General features: G+C 37.7%; 1 protein-coding gene across 1 annotated transcript in view; it reads left to right on the top strand.

Annotated features, from left to right (window-relative positions):
* The window catches only part of SLF1 (SMC5-SMC6 complex localization factor 1), a 37,403-nt gene extending 27,956 nt beyond the window's left edge, over positions 1–9,447 (top strand). The window contains exons 13-18 of the mRNA XM_065745476.1: positions 599–744; positions 2,565–2,730; positions 3,206–3,319; positions 5,360–5,452; positions 5,822–6,004; positions 8,488–9,447. Of these exons, the coding sequence (XP_065601548.1) occupies positions 599–744; positions 2,565–2,730; positions 3,206–3,319; positions 5,360–5,452; positions 5,822–6,004; positions 8,488–8,966 (1,181 nt within the window). The 3' untranslated portion in view covers positions 8,967–9,447. The remainder of the gene's footprint in view (positions 1–598; positions 745–2,564; positions 2,731–3,205; positions 3,320–5,359; positions 5,453–5,821; positions 6,005–8,487) is intronic.
* Positions 9,448–17,356: the final 7,909 nt, after the last annotated feature.

Here is a 17,356-nt window from a genome sequence, read left to right as displayed (position 1 = left end):
CCATTCGGAGTATTCATGGAAATAACATTCATAGTCTGGATATAAAGAATAAAAATTACTAGGCTAATTGGTGAAACCAAACAGTGAGATAGAGCAAAGATAAGCCTGATGATAGGTACCTCTGAAAAGCGTTGGAATTTGCATAAGGTCACTTTTAATATAGAATTCCTCTGTATAGCCTATAACCTAAACACATTTTTTTCTTCATGTTACATATTTTTTACCTGAATTTTGTTTTTATTATATCTTATGAAAATTTTAATTTAATCACTTGCATATTTTCACTGAATGAATAACTGCAATCTCAAAATCAAGGTATAACTTGTAAAATATTGTATTTGTAGTGTTTTTTAATCATTTGTAAGAAGTGGTTCTTTGCATTTTAAATGTGAAGATGACTGTTCTCTAAGTAGCTGGTCTTCTTATCATGTGATAGATGAATTTGTTTTAATAAGACTATTTGGTAAATTTCACAGAAAATAACTTACAAATCTGAAGTAGTAGAATTAAAAATCAGTGAGAGATGTATTCTAGGCAACTATACGTGTACAGGTTTGTATATTCTGATTTTAAGTCTCCTCTCCTTGCTTTCATCCAGATTTTTCAATATGTGAATTTAAAATGTTCATTTGCTCCATACCATCCCTCTGGCTTCAAATGTTTGTTGCTGAAGCAGTTTTTAAAAAAATGTGTTTACAAAGGAATGTAACTATTTCTACAGAACCCCTTTCTCTTCAGAAAATAGTAAGTAACTCTTACACCCCTTTATACCTAGCACACTTAAGTACTTCAAAAATAATTAGAGTAATTGAAGTATTGGAAAAAATATCTTTTTGTGGTGTAGAGTCATGTTTACTGCATATATACAATTCCACCTGTGGAAGCTGCTGCATTTGTGTTTCTTCTTGTCTGAGAGCAGAGTTCAAAACATGAGTGAAATTTTCTTGCTAAAGAATTGGTAACACCTCCTAAAATTATGTTTTTGCACAACTATCATGAGAAGTTGAAATTAAAGATTTTTAAAGTGATCACTGATGTAAACAATTTACTGCAATATTATATTATTAGAGGTGCCAGTCTATTATTCTGCTACTAGGTCCAGAATTTTATGATTCTGAACCACAGTATATTCCTATGAATCTGTCCTCTTAAAAACTTTCTCCTACTTGTAGACTTCGTCTTGTCTTCAAATCACAAACTATTATAGCTTATTAGGAAATACAAGTTGAATTTCTCAGAATCACAGTTACTAGCAGAAGGACCACAGTCACAAGTCAGGGACACCACAGAGGAATGACATGAGCTAATTTGGAGCCACTTTGCAGGAACCTTAATATTAAAGACTAATGAGAATATGAATTTCATAACTGTTGCTTTATGACCTAAAATTGTGTAGGTAAAGTCAAAGAAAGATGAAGTTATACATTACTCCATACATAAGTTTCCTCAAACTTTACAGGAATATATTCTCAGCAGCCATCATTGTTTCTAACGTTTCTGTTGTACATTGTGTCTAAACAGAACATGGACAGAAGACTATAATATATTTAAGAACAACCAACAAAATCTAATATTTAACATATGTTGCCAAGATGTACACAGCAGCGATTTCTACTTTTAGTATTACCATGACTATTGATCACACTCTGCTTCTACTAGAAAAAAAAAAATTGTAGAGCTTTAAAAAATGTCATGTGATTTTTGTGGCTTTCCTTAGCACGACTATTCTTTCATTCCTGTTCCATACAATAAATATCAACTATGGTCCAATTTTGCTGTCAACTAGCAGCTTATCAACTGTATTTTTCAGTATGTTCAAAGAGTGCTTTCCTACTCGCTGTTGTTAATTGTACAGTATTGGGTAAAGAGTCCCTCCACTTGCACATCTTTGGTGTTACATACTCAAAGCTTTCTTTAATGATCAGATACAATATCTGTATAATTACTGAATGAATTCCCTCACTGGACTGTGCAAAAAACTTTCATGGCTTTTTAAAAAGAGGTTCAAGATTGGTTTGGAAGCTCTTTATTGCTAGAAAGAAGCCAAAATGTCTACAAAGTTCACCTTAGAGCTAACTAACTTATTGCCTTCATAGTGTCAAAAAGCTTATTCCAAATCCTAGCTTTGAAGGGTTGAAGGATGGGAGTAATTTTTTGCCAGATTGTTCCCTGGGTTTTACTTCATGGACTGGGAGAAGAAAGCTTGTACATACTCCCATTAAGTAGCTTAGAATCAATTAGCTTTGCTTCAGTCCTATCTCCAGCTGTAGAGAAGATCTCAGCTAGAGAAAAAAAAAAAAGGGGGGATCTAAAATTTTCAGTTTTCCAGACACCTCTCTCACCGCTGAGGCCAACTTACAGGAGTGAATTACAACAATAGCTTAAATAAATAAATAAATTGCAGAGGTGACATTGAGCAATCTTTATGTGCAAGTATCATGCAAGGGTCACCTTTTTTAAAAAATGAGGTGCAACAGGGTGTGGGTGGCAGGTGACTGCTTTACATGAAGTGCAACAAAAAAGACCGCATTACAGAGTGACTGAAAATGTTACTCTTGCAACAGGTTGGTCCATATTTTCTTGCTTTGCAAGAGGTAGGGATGTGTGAGACAAGAGAATTACATAAAGCAAAGAAAACAGGACATCGTCCATGTCCTGCTTCGAAGAGGGCATTACAGATGCTAAATGGTGATGAGCGGAACCAAGTCAAAGTGCTGCCTGATCTACCGTAAGTAATGCCTATAACATCACCAGTTTTATTCTGCTTTGGGGGACAGCTTCTGACCTGACACATTTCTTGAACTTTATATGACCTGTTTTGTTGTCTACAAATTACTGCAACTGATGGAAAGCTCGGTTTTAATCCTGTAGTACCTCTGGGCTGGGGTTCCCCCTTCCTTCCCATTCCTCCATCTCAAATTTTGCAAATGGAAGTGGTTATATTTTCCCAATGTTTAATGTAAAGGATTCATAGATAAGTTAACAACCCACCAATCATCTTTTAAAAAGGTTAATTACAGATAATTTAATCTTATTGCTGTTTTAAGTGCAGTTATAATTAAATGATGTGGAAATTACATCATTAGGACATTTTAGCAATAAGTCTGAAATGCGTGGATATAAGTATGATGTTTATACATTTTAAATGCACTAAGTACCTACATAAAAGATATGAAATAGTGATTTTAGATATGTCCCCTCAACCCTCTTTTCAGCGAGAGTAAGTGCCGTAGAAGGAACAAAGCCAAGGCTTCAGACACCAAAGAGAACTGTACCCCTTTGGCTGAAGAGGTGAATTTTTACCGGAGAAATGCTAAAGGTATTCTAGAGATATAATTTATGTTAGGGACTTTATGTGGTTAGAATTAACAATTTCAGATTTAAAAATCTCGACCTTACAAATGCTGGGCTAAAATGATGGCTTATGTCCTAGAATTATTTTCTCATGGCTCTTGCTTCTTTTTTTCAATGTCTGTTTGAAAGAAGTAACTGTATATATGGTGGAATAAAGATACCTTCTTCATTCCCTTCCCCCTCCCAGATATTAAATACAGTGTACAGCTTGTGTGAGCTCATTCCAGTCTTGCCCGTCTTACTTTGCTAATCCACCTCAACCTGTGCTTGGTAGGATCAACGTCTTCTGATTTGAAAGTATAATTCGGTCTTCACCGCTTTCAGTCCTAGACATTTTGTGAACAAAGACTGAGGAGTATGCTATGTTACATAGCTGTGTTAAGCATATGGACTGTTTTCTTCCAGGCATTCAGCCCAGACTATGAAAGGCATTTGGCTTTTGTCTTAGCTATACTGGAACCCAAGTACCTAAGGAATAAAACAGCACTGTAGTAATTCATTCGGTTCCTACTTATTACACGAATCTAATAAATTGTGCTTTACATGAGGCTTTACCTCAACAGAATGACTTGTTAGAACTACTTTTTCTCATCTTTATCATTGGAAATTAATGTATATCGCTTAAAACACAACCATATGAATCACGACACCCAGGCTTAGAAAAATCTGGTGAAAGCAACCCAGGATTGTTTGAAAAATTATAATCAGAATTGTATCACAAACACTGAAGGAGAAAAAAAAAAACACTCACTCTCTTTTGGGATTTAAGAGCGCTTCAGTAGCAGAGCCAGACCATGCATTTTTAAAATTGGTTCGCTTTCTCTTTATTGCTTTTGCAAGTAAAATTGATGTGAATTATTACAGGCTGACTTCTAGAAGGAAAAGTGAGCTGAAGGACTAAGGCATTATAAAAAAACAAACAAACACACATAACAACAACAACCAAAAAGCTTTTTTTCTGTTCTTTCCCTGCCAAAATTTAAGTAGTATCTGTTGCTGAAAGAATGAGTGTGGAGCTGATGGATTTATATAATGAAGGTATTAACATAACAAAATACTCTATATTAATCTTACTGAAAACGCCGAGGGATTTAGCCTGAGGTATTTTTCAGTTTTAAGATGTTTGTTGCATCATCTTTCACCTGGCATCAAGATTCTTCTCTGGCTCTTGTTCAAACCTAATCATGTAGTGAAAGCAAAACAGTGTTCAGAATGGAGCTGAAGTTTTTATCATGCAGAGACTAATGGTATCTTTACATACAAGCAGCAGTTCTCAGTTTCTTGCTGTTCAATTTTTCACACTTCAGTTTTATGTGATAGTAAGGCTTGGGATATTTTTTCAGAGGACTTCTTTTTTATTATTATTATTATTAGGACCCGTTCATTTATTTCTCCCTCTTTCCCCCCTCCCTTGCTACTGTAGCCAAGTCAGACAGCCTATTGAGAAACAGCAAACCATCTGTTAACGGATTTGAAGTTCTGAATTATACTTGAGTGTGTAGAGGCACTCGTGCTTAGCCAGAAACATTCATTTGAATTAAGCTATAAATGCTGTGTAAAAAGAACCATACATTTTAACGTAGGTTCATGAATAAATTTAAGGGAGGGCAACTGCACTCTAAAGTTTTATTGCTTCAAAACCCAGTATTTTTGGTGTTCTGTGATCACTTGATGCTTCTATAGTGTGATTGAAGCTTTAAACTTTGAACTGGGGAGATATAATTCTTGCGTGAAACTGTTTGCAGTGCAATTTCATTGCTGGATCTCTGGTGGAGCAGAAGCTCTTTGGGTTGGGTTTTTGCTTTTTAGGGATTTTTTGTTTGTTTTTTCTTTTTTTTCTTTTTTTGAATGTTCTTAAAAGGTGGTTAAATAGGATAAAGGAAAATCTTACTCATTATTGAATTTTCTGGCATACAGCCAGGTCTCCTAGTTCCAGGCACTTTGATTATTTTCTTTAGTTGCTATCTTGCCTAGTCTAGTGTAATCTATTAATTTTTTATGGTAGGACAGACAGCCCTGCATGGAGCTTGCATAAGAAACAAAGTGGAGAGATTGATTCAGCTTCTCTCTTCCCCTGGAATTGATATTAATTCTAAAGGTAAGTTATTCATTTTCTCTACAGAACTAAGAAATTTAGCCAGATAAAGATGTATTAATATACTGCTGCGAATAAAGTTTGTATTTATACTGTGAACACTGCCTGTATTATTCTAAATAACACAAAATAAGGACTTCATAGCAGAAATGGCAGGAAGGTTAATTTATAGCTGAAATGTGTTTTAACATCACATTTCCTCTCAATTTTTTAATATACCATTGAATTTTTATCAGATGTTTTTCAGTTTGCCACTGGGTCCGTAAATGAATGCTAAAAAGTAAACAGTTTTGCTGTCTAATGAATCACGTTATTAACATTGTAATAATACTTCTTCTGCTGTTTTGAAACTTCCCTTGATTTATAATTCAGACTATGCTGGCTGGACGCCTTTGCATGAAGCCTGTAACCATGGCAGCACAGTGTGTGTCAGTGAAATTTTGCAGCGTTGTCCAGAGGTAGACCTGCTCAGTCAAGTGGACGGGGTGACTGCTTTGCATGATGCACTGTCAAATGGACATGTAGAAATTGGCAAGCTGCTGCTTCAGCATGGGGGTGAGTGCATTTATGCTAACCTGGTTTAGGGAAATTACCCTGTTCTGAAGGCATATGAAGTTTGCGGTGCTTTGATCAATAGTTATGTAAAATAAAATGTTATTATAAAATATTTATTTTAAAATATTTGTAAGCCAAGCTGTCTTGGTCACAATAAAAATGTTACCCTTCTCATACTTACCTCACTCAGCTGAATATGAGATTTATGAAGAATTTCATTTTATTTTTCTAATATGATAATGTTTTTCTTCTGCATTTTATTCCATTTGCATTGTAACTATATCCTCCAAAGTACCTAATGAAGATAAAGATTACCTAGTAACCAAGTAAAGCTAAGGATTTTCTTCTATTTTGATCTGTATTTACATTATGGTAAAAATAGATCAGTAAATCTCTATGCAATCACATATTTCAATATAAAGTTATTCAGCATTTATGAAAATTAATGTGATGGTCTTTGAAGAACACAGTTAGCTTGGTAATTAGTTTAAGAAAGGAATCTATAATGTAATTGTGTTAACTGCTCTTTAGGGATAATAATGAGAAGGATGTCTTAGTTTCTAAGAAAAATACATTGTCCCTTATGGAGACACATGGTAAATATTTTAAACAGTATTTTTTGTTCAGTGACAGGAAACTTGTTGTCTCTTGTTTTGAAATATCCTTTATCAATATAATTAACATGTTTTTTTTTTGTTTGTTTTTGTTTTTAAAGATTGATCTTGGATATAACACTTTTGTCTTTTAATTTGTTCACTACAATGACTATTTACACTATCTTTACTGCTGACCTACTGTGTCAATTTAATCTCTTTGCATAATATGCTGAGCCTAAGCTTTTGCAATAAAAATCATCCTGTTTGTAGCCTTAAGGTAAAACAATACACCATATTAAGATGGCCTATTACTTAATTAAGCTAGAGAATCAAAATCTTATTTCGTTCTTGGCATACGACCCTTTGTATTTACAGTCTTCTCCTGCCCCCTAAAGGCTATTTCTATCTGTTTGCAAGTACTGACTCCTGATCGATACATTCCTCTGCAGTTCTACCTCTCTGTGTTTGCTGAGCTTGAGTTCTGGAGCTCCCAGGTGTTTTATGTATCTACTGAACCATGCATCTGACACGCCGAGCCAATACCTGGGCTCAGTTCCATCGGTCTAAGTGATGCAGTAGCCAATACTGCTGTAAGCCCAGCTCCTCAATTGGAAATGGCATTGCACTGACAGATGTGCATTTTTCCTAGGCTATTGTGAGGAATAGGTAGCAGATGATCCTGTTGTCCTAGGGGAAGAGCTCTACTTGCACTTGCATTCATCAAAGTTTTCTGGCAACTATAAGGCTGCTTTTACCCTTATCTTCCTTGTCTTTGTCACTCTCTGGGTCTTGGCCTGTCAAGTAGCTGACATGACTATGGTAGAAAGCATGTTACCTGTTCAGTCTGCATTTAGTCAGCTCAATAACTTAGAGTACATCTCTCCAATAGCTTCTTTGGCTTCTTTCCCTAAAAAAAAGTCCTTAACTTGCAAAAGTTATCTTTTATAATCAATACAGCTTCAATCATGGCAAAGCTAAAACCTCTAATACAGATACGCCGAGCATTTAATTACCCTTAGTAATTAAAATAATTCCCTGAAAACATATTAAAGTTATAAAATTGCATCATTGGTTTAGCATAGTAACCCAGCTTTACATAAGCAGATTTGTTGTTTTCACCTTTGAAAAGCATCACTGATAGCTATAATGCTTCAACCCACTTCATCTTTTTGTGTGTTTTTTCTTAAATTTACAAGGCATATGTAAATTAGCAATAGTTATTGTAGTAATAAACAGGAAATGCAGAGAGAACTTACTATAACCTGAATAAGTAAAACGTCTCATTTCCATACTTTAAAGCTGCTCATTAAGGTAATCACTTTTTGCAGAAATCTACTCGAAACGAATTTGTACTTTAGTTAAGGAAAGCTGCCTATTACTTCCTGTCTCAGTGGTTTACCTTCCTGCATAGCCTAATACAAGGTTGGCCACACCACCCAGGAAGATAAAAATAAGGACTGTCATAGTAAATTACCTTTAATTTTCAGACAGAGCCATCAAATATCCTAGCCTGTAAAATACTTGATGATCATCTGCATCAAAAATAACAGTAACTAACTTTTTGCATATTCTATGTAATGCAACTTGAAATTTTAGAGTAAGATACATTTGATTTTCTTTCACAGTTCTATTTAATGATCCTTCGTTTTCAGCATAGCAGCCAGGAGGAAAATTAAAACAATGTCATAAATAAACTTATAATGTTTTTCTCTAGATGTTCTAGACTGTGTTGCCGATGTCTACCTCATCAGTTGCATCAACATAACTTAGTACGAAAATGAATTTAAAGAGACTACCAATTTCTAGTCAAAAATAACAAGACACCAACCCAACTCAACTGCCAAATAGAACGTGCTATTATTAATTATATTTGTGTTTGTCCTGCAGGACCAGTCCTTCTACAGCAGAAGGACTCCAATGGAAAATTTCCACTGGATTATGTTCAGTCCCTATCAGTAAAACAAGAACTTCTGAACATTGTTCATCCAGAAGAGAAAATTGAAAGCTTCTATGAACGCATGCAGCAGGATTTGAGCAGTCAGCAGAGAGAATTGTGGTTATTTTTATTTAACAAGATGGTGCTCAATTTTTGTTCTGTTTATAATCTGTTTTCACCTTTAACTCTCCGAGAGGTAGCTTGTTCAAGTATGCGTCCAGTAACAACTGCTGATATCTGTAAGATGAAAGGTACACTTCCTGCACACTGGTTAGTAGACACGTACTTTAGAGAGCTAGAAACTTTTCAAAAGCTACCACAGTTTATTGAAGAGGTATCCGCACTCACATGTGCTTTTCCTGGAGAACAGATAATGGCTTTATTAGCAACCCTAGAAACTGTGGTAAAGGCAAATCAGCTCTTTGCTTAAATTCTTTCCATAGGTAACTTCCGTACCCAGTTGCACTGGTTAAGTCTTGCCTGCTAACCTTCGATATTTGGCTGATATTTTTCTGGTAACTGAAGTACAGACTTCACAGCCCTACATGTTATTATCACCCATTACATCAGTACTTTCTCCTTGTGGGACCTAGAAATCAGATGCATTGATTCAGTGCAATTTTTAGGCAAAATATTGGGCGCTAAATTAATCTCTGCTTTTTCTGTCTTGGAAGCCTTTGTCACCAGTCTCATGTCATGGTTCAGTGTGGTTTCTAAAGGCAGAACCCCTAAAGTTAAACTGAGCTGCACACTGTAACAAGCAGCTTTTCCCTTGGAAAAGTGCATACCTGCATTGTTTACTGTTTTTTAAACCAATATTCTAATTGTCAATAAATGAAAATGCAAGCAGAACAAATGTCTTCTCTACATTTCACCTAACCTTGTCATGCAAAAAGTTAAAATCCTGTGAACTTCAAAACAGAATATAATAAAACTATGTTTACAGAACCAGTGCAGTAGCATTTCCCTTGTCTTTGTTAGTTTGGAAGCACACAGAGATGCACCATGGCACTGATGGTCACATTTGTTTGTGCAGACCAACAAAAGTCTGGCCCACACACTTGGGTTTTGTTCAGCACTGGTGTCTCTGACTGGACATCTTCCCACCTCCCAGGCCAGTGGTGCTGTAAAGGACCAAATGTACCTCCAGCATGACTGATGATGTCACTGGCTCTGCTCTGACTCATGCTGGCTTGCAGTGATTTGATAAATCCAGTACACTGGCAGAGCATAAAGTTGTCGTGGTAACACCCGTGGGATTCCTCTGATGCAGATGCTGGGAGCAGTAGTGGTATAAATCTAGCTGTGTTGGCGGGGGAATTTACTAAGGATTAGGCAAGACAGTTTAAGTATGTACTGGGCATCAGATTCTGACACTAAGTATGAATCTCCATAAAAATTACAGCCCATTTAATGTGAGAATTTTGTTCTCCGTTTTGTGAATACATGCAAACTACACATGATAAATCCTCTAAACTAATCCTCTAACCTAATTTAGCATTGTATGCTACATATTCTATCAGATGGTCCTTTTAATTAATTAAGAAATACAGAAAATCCTGTGCTGTTCTTTAAAGGTATCGAGGCTCCTGCAGCAGCTGAGCTGTCTAATTGTGCTGCATGAGGTTGGAGGTGTGGAAGAGTTGCATATTTTGGAAAGCTGTTGTCACAGATTCATACAGCAATGACCATTCTTCCTGCCATGCATCTTTGTAGGATCTGGTACAAATTTAGAAAGACTAGAATCTGAAAAGATACACTTCTAGTAGAAGATTAACTTTCCCCTTCCTAAGGAAGAGAAGGAAATGCTGCTGTAGAATAAGGACAACTGATTTATTTTTTCTAATGGATTCAGTAAAAGATCAGGAATAATTCAAAATCTTAGCCTTCAAAAGGAAGGTACTAATTAGCAATGTTTCCAGTTCTCCTGTAGTAGCAATTTATAATATTAAACAAAAAGAGCCTTAAAAGAAGGGGTGTGGATAATAGCTGCTTCTGAAATTGATGTTGCTTGACTAGAGGGAATAAGTTACATTGATGCAGCTGGCTTGCAGCACATTAAAACTTCCATTTAGCCTTTCTGCTGCAGAGATATATGACCTCACAGCAATTAATCTACTGAAGATGCTCAGACTGGGTTGGTCTTCAAACCAGACCTTCGTTACAAATGTTCAGTGTTCATTAATGACCGATTATTACTTTTATGTGTGCATGCAGAACAGCCTGATCTGGTGGAGCAGAGGGACAGTTCATACTGGATTTGTTTCTGTTTGTGCCCTTTTGCTTTTCCAACAGTGAAATAGTTGGAGTGAAAAAGCAACACTCAGAAAGCTTTTATTCTGTGTGAGGTGAACTAACAACGAACTCCAGTATTCCCTGCTGCAGGTTGTGATGAAAGAGATGCTGTGCACTTACTTTGTTGTAAGGAATGCCAGGTGTGCCAGCCATATTAAAATTGTCTTTAATTACATCATAATATTCCACATCTAACTCTACTTTAGAGATTATTGATGGACAACATCAGTCTTTAATGATATGGTGGCACTATTGTTCCCTAATGTTCTCTCAGTTTGAGTAAGGATCGTGTATTATGCTCTTAACATAGGTCAGTTTTATACATATTCAGTTCTAGATATAATCACATTTGCAGACTCCATATACTTGAAAAATCTTCAGTATTTCTCGGTCATATTTGACATAAGATTATGTGCTTCATCTCATTTATTAGAGAGCACCTGTTCTCTTTCAGAATAGCAAAATTTTCTTGTTAAATCATGATTGCAATGAAGTGAGCTCTATTAAGCGTTTAAACTGTCTTCCTTCATAATCCCTCCCTGTTTTGCAAGCCAGCATGCTTCACAAGGATTCATCCTCAGCCAACCTCAGTTTTTCTTAGGCCTTTACTAAGTTCCTCTACATTCTCCACCTACATCGTGCATCTGCAGGGCACCACTGTTACATGTATAGACACCAAGTGCTGCCCAGAGGGGTGAGTGCTTGTTGGCAGCGTGGTGCTTGGTAAAAGCAACATAGGCACATCACACTGTGATGCGCACTCAGGAATTCATGGTAGCATGCAGAGTTGTTGCTGAAGTCTTAGAAGATGCTAAAAAGCAGTAGAATTACACCAAATTTCAGTTTTATAGCTTCTGTGTTACGTATCTGTTGTTTTGCTGCACTGGCACTATGGACAAAAGTGTATATAAGCGATGAACTTTGTGTACAAAGTGATCAGAGATGTCTGTGAAGACATTTTCCTGAGTGTTTCTTATATTTTAAAACATGGCTCTTAGCAAATAAATGACCAAAGATGGAATACAAACTGCCTTGGACGTGTTGCTGTTGTTTTATTCTTTTTTAGGAACAGAGCCTATCTCACACAGCTTAACTATCGCCGTGGTTTTGATACCCATTGAGTTTCTTATTGAAAAGTGTCTCAGACTTCAGTGCCAGTGCTTCCTTCTTCAGGCTGGATGTTAGGAAGGGTTACTTCTCCAGACAAATGGTGATGCATTGGCACAGGCTGCCAAGGGAGGTGGAGTCACCATCTCTAGTGGTGTTCAGGAACAATGTGGATGTGGCACTGAGAGATGTCAGTGGGTGTGCTGTGGTGGGGGTGGATGGGCCATTGGACTAAATGATCTCAGTGATCTTTTCCAGTTTTAACGATTCTGTGATTCTATGATTTTTTAAAATAGGTGACTCCACGCAGTGCTGAAGCTCTTTCTTAAATCACCTTGCTAAATTTCTGCATTGATAAAGGGCACATACATTACTACTGTGTGCAGAGTTAACAGCAGCCCCCTGCCTCAATGCCATTTGTTTGTGCACTCATTTTGAGCCCTTTGGCTGTAGCATCACCCCATGGTCCTCTGTGGCCAAGAAGCAGTGAAGTCAGAGCAACTCACCTCCACTTTGTTGGCAGGTGTGTGTATGGCACTCATCCTACAGCCCTACAGTGAGCTCACTGCACGGAAAAGATTTCTTTCTTTAAACCAGGAATGCAATTTAGGGTACTGAGCAGATTTGTCTGTGCACATGGCCATTCCTTCACCTCCTGCCACACGTGCAAATGTAAATGCAAAGGGCTGTGCTTGATCCACTGTTGGAACTATTTGGTGGTCTCAGTGCCAACCACAGCGGAACATTGTGGGAACATTTCATGTTCAGTGATTATTCCCCACTGAATACTCTTCAAAATCTGTCAGATAACTTCTTTTTTAATCTGTCAAATGTACATTAGATAATCCTACATTGTATTAATCATCAAAATGTAATACACAAAGATCCTTACAAGCCCATAAATCTGTCATCATGTTTACCAAGATGTGAAATGATGCTTCTTCGAGAAAACTGGTCTAAAAATTGCACTTTGCCAAACATGCAGCACTGCTGTTGTATTCAGATGAAGATTGTGCAGATGCACCCAATTCATCAGCCAGTCTGTGAAGATTACAGTCAGGATGATCTGAGAAGTAGCTTCAAGTCAGGATATTGAGAGCTACTTTGGTAGCTCTTTTGAAATATGACCATCCATACACCAACACAACTGTAACCACATGTCCTGTTGCAAATTCGGGGAAGGCATAGCTAATTTCTTTCAAATAAAATCTGGACTAATCTAAAGAGATCTACATTAAACAAAGAAAAATCCTAAAGCTACAGATTTAAATTACACAGCTTGCTGGTTTAGTATTTTCTTTCACTGCCTGTTTAGTCTTACAACCAGGCAGATCCCATTTCTCATTAATGCTCTGTTACTGATGACCTGTCATGCTCCCAACCCTGCTGGCACTTGGCTCTGAGCACTGACACGAGCTGGGGGTGGGAGGTGGTCAGAGCAAGTCTCAGTGGGATGCACTGTCTGCAGTGCCTCTTGAGCAGCTGATGAGACTCTGAATGGGTGCCATGTGGGCTGATGACATATCTTCTCTATCAGCCACTCCTGATTTCTGGAGTGTTCATAGAACATGAAATAAAAACAATGAGTGCAGTTAGCACAGGCTCCAGCTTAGCTGTAGTCACAGGGAATTCAGTGACATTGTACAGCTGAGCTCTGGATTTTTGACAAATCCAGAAAAACTTTTCCAAGTGCATACTGTGCAGCAGCTGCAGGTTTCCAACACACAGCCTGCAGCATCAGCCCACCAGCCCATGGCCACTGGCTCAGCTCACAGGGCTGCTGTTGGTGGGGGAATGGGAACTGCTCTTCCAGGCAAGCTGCAGGCCCAACACTCACTGTTTGTTTTTTTCCTTGTCCTACACAGAATCTTCAAGCACACCTCTGGAAATGCCAGATGGATGTAGACATACTGAGCTTCAGCAAGAGCATGACCATGTAGAAACTCTCAGTCTCTCCAGGATGGTCTGCACAGAAATCATAGAACCAGTAAGGTTGGAAAAGAACACAGATCACCAAGTTCAACTGTCAGCCCATTGCTGACAGTTATCATTATCATTGCACATTGTCACTGTGCTCACTAAGCATGGCCTCTGTGCCTCTACCACACATGTACTGAACACCTTCAGAGATGGTTGCTCTACCTCATCCCTGATCAGACCATTCCAGATTCTGGGAAATTTTTCTTAATGAAAAGGTCTGAACCTCCTCTGGTACAACTTTAGGCCATTCCCTCTCATCCAATTGGTGTTACTTGAGAGAAGAGACTGAACCCCACTTTGCCATAACCTCCTTTCAGGGAGTGGTAGAGAGAGGTAAGGTCTCCTCTGATCTTCTGCAGACTGAACAATCCCAGTTTCCTCAGCTGCTCCCCAAAAGACTTGTGCTCCAGGCCATCTAGTTATTCCAAAACTGGGCGCTGACACAGCAAAATGCTGCCCCAACTTTCTTCTGAAAGTGAGATGTTTACTTCCTGACATACTCTGCAGATAGAACTGCATCCTTTAAATAAACCTCACTCTTTAAAAAAAAACATACCCGCAAGAATTAGGTATTATTGACAGCCACCAAGTTTACAAGAAATGCATCTAATGATCCATGTCCATTCTTGCTTCTCCTTTCTCTTCATTAAATGTGACATTTAATTGTTCTATTTCCTTTTCAAATGTCTGTTAGTTGTGGCCATTGTAATGAGGCATTAAAGGAAGATGGCAAGATCCTGAATTACAGCACTTGCTCATTTCCTCACAACTGCTCTGTGTTTTACGCTCTCCATAGATTCAAGCATGTTTATTGCATGATCATGCACTGTGTTTCTGCTTTCTTATTTTTGAATGGAGATCTTTCTTCATCAGTTGTGGCTCTAAGAGGTGCTTTTTTCCTTTCTATATTTTGTGACATTCACAGGGAAGACCATGTGTAATAATGAACAATTATGCAAAGTAAACTTTGTAGGAGTGTGTCTTTATGTCAGGTTACAGAAGGTCAGGCAATATCAACTTATTAAATGACTCCAGAAAATATTAGTCTCCACTCTTTAATCAAAAAGATACCAATGATCAACACTGTGGCCTTTCCTTTAATCACCTGCTATAATTTAATCAAAAGCAGAGCAAGAAAAGCAGTTTTGAGTGTTACCTTTGATTATATTAAAATGGAAAAAAAAAATCTTTATTACTGAATGAATCACTGCTAAGGATTTCAGGCTTTTATATTGTGCAACCTGAAGCATAGAAAAGCTTTTGACATTTAAATTTAATTCAGTACTAGGGCTGATGAGAAGAAAAACATGGCCTTTAGTAAAAAAAAAAATAATAATAAAGTCAATTTAAAACTTTCAGAAGTTGGACACTCAAGATTACACTGGCGCAGAACGTGTCCACTTCAAAACCTGGCTAAATCTGAGCTCTGAGCTCTTACTGAGAAAATTATTCAGAAGTACAGTGCCCTGTGCAACAGATAGTTAAAAGATTTCTTTTTCTTTTCTTTAACAATGATAGCTCATAAGTTTTCTATTTGATTAAGATCTACAAATCTTAGTTTGTGAGAAACGTCTTCTCTTGATTGGTTACTGTGACATGAAAGAAGCGAAGACTTCCCAGTGCCTCTTGCAGAAGAAGCATCCAACCTGGTCTGGCAGATGGAATGAGCTGTGCATGTCCATTGCTAATGCTGGTGGCTGCTGTGGACAGCCTTGGTTGGCTGGCTGGTTTGGTTGAGGTGGCTGAGGGCAGTTGGACTGCTCCTCAGGTAAGAAATATGTGTCCTTTCCTTACCCAGAGGAGAGGGAGCCCACATGGAGTTAAGCCCTTACTCCAGGCCACTGTCACCTTCGCTTCTGCACTCTTCATGCATTGTACAATGCTTCCAGCCAGGTGCATTTCACCCTGCTCCATCAGTGGCTGAGTGGGGGATAGTGTGCTTTGTCAAAGACTTAGCTTTTTTTCTCAGTTGCCATCTGAAACTGTTTTTTTATTGGGAAGAGTCAAAATTTTCCTCTGAGAAAGACACAATGCTTTTATGCTGTGCTCTAATTAGGCAGAAGGGGATGGAAATCCAGCGCTTCACACTGAAAAATACCTATAATTTCAACTACATTCAACTTTTAAATCTTTGGCTGTTCACCTCTGCAAGAATTCAGATAAATTCCAAAGGAGGAAGCATTTATTGAAAATCTGCAGTTGAAGTTTAGGTGGGGGGTGGGAGATTAGCAGATTTAATAGAAGCAGCTGCAGAGCAATCTGGAAACCAGCCCAGTTGGGAGGAAAAAGTTTGTTCTCCAAAGAGAAGCAGGCTCAGAATTGCATGGAAGTTTGTGTCCAGCTGCCAGCACGTCACCTGCAGAAAGGAGGTGGCAAAGAGGCGTAGATGTAACCTGCCCTTCTGCAGGCTGAGATCTCCTGCAGGTGGGAGAGAGCTCCAAACATCATACTGATTTTTGAATGATTTAATGCTGACTAGAAAATGATTTTTTCTTTTATTTTCTTGATTTGTGCTTCTGGACTACCCCAGAATGAAATACTTTGCTATCATGCAGTACATTGCTGACAGGTCCAACAACTCTTCCTCTTGCTGTTAAAGCTCCTGTTAGCAGGTATGCAGTCATCTTAATGAATTTTTTATTATTCCATTATCACTTTAATTGCACCTTCCATTTTTGTCCTCTCGGATTTAAAATGCTAACTTACGGTCCTGTAACTCTTCAAGTTAAAGATCACTGATGTTTTCAGTTTTCTGACTAATAGAAGTCACTGTACTTTGAGTTATCAGCAGAAACGTAACTGAACCTTGGGCAAATAGCCTGCAATGGATCTGGAGTGCTCTAACACTTAACTTTAAGTGAAGTGTGGAATCACATACACTTTCTTTCCCTAGAGCAAAAAGAATTTAACGAGAGTGAGATACACTGTTCTTTCCTGATGCGTATGCATTGAAAAGATGCTAAGAAATAATAGCAGGCAAATCTAGCAAGGAACTGTGTTCAGAATACATGTAGAAATCAAAGATGCACTGAAATATTTACAGTATAAGGCAATACCAAAACTCTAAAGATGCCTCTCCTGCAAAAAGAAACTTAAAGTATTGAAAAAGTGTCACACAACAACCTATTTTAAAACAGTATTTTAAAAGAGAGGCATTAACAGTGATTTAGCAAGTTTCAAGAAAATGATGTTCCCCTCCACCTGCCCCCTACAGTTACATTTTAGAGGCTCAGAACAAACAGACCCTGCACACAGAGATATAATGTTTTCAATCATTCACCCTTCATTCCATACCGCAGGACTTCAAAAAAGTTGCATTCTACAGTGAGTAGAGAGATGCTTAAAACTGTGTTTAATGCAGAAAACGTGTGTTCAAGACATTACCACCAAAGAAGACATCAGAAATTGAGTACAGAAAAAACAAAACAAAACAAAAAA

This window comes from Cyrtonyx montezumae, unplaced genomic scaffold, assembly GCF_038088225.1.
Source record: "Cyrtonyx montezumae isolate F1298 unplaced genomic scaffold, pur_monq_1.0 scaffold_36, whole genome shotgun sequence".
Lineage (NCBI taxonomy): Eukaryota > Metazoa > Chordata > Aves > Galliformes > Odontophoridae > Cyrtonyx > Cyrtonyx montezumae.
This window is presented reverse-complemented; position numbering and strand designations above follow the sequence as displayed.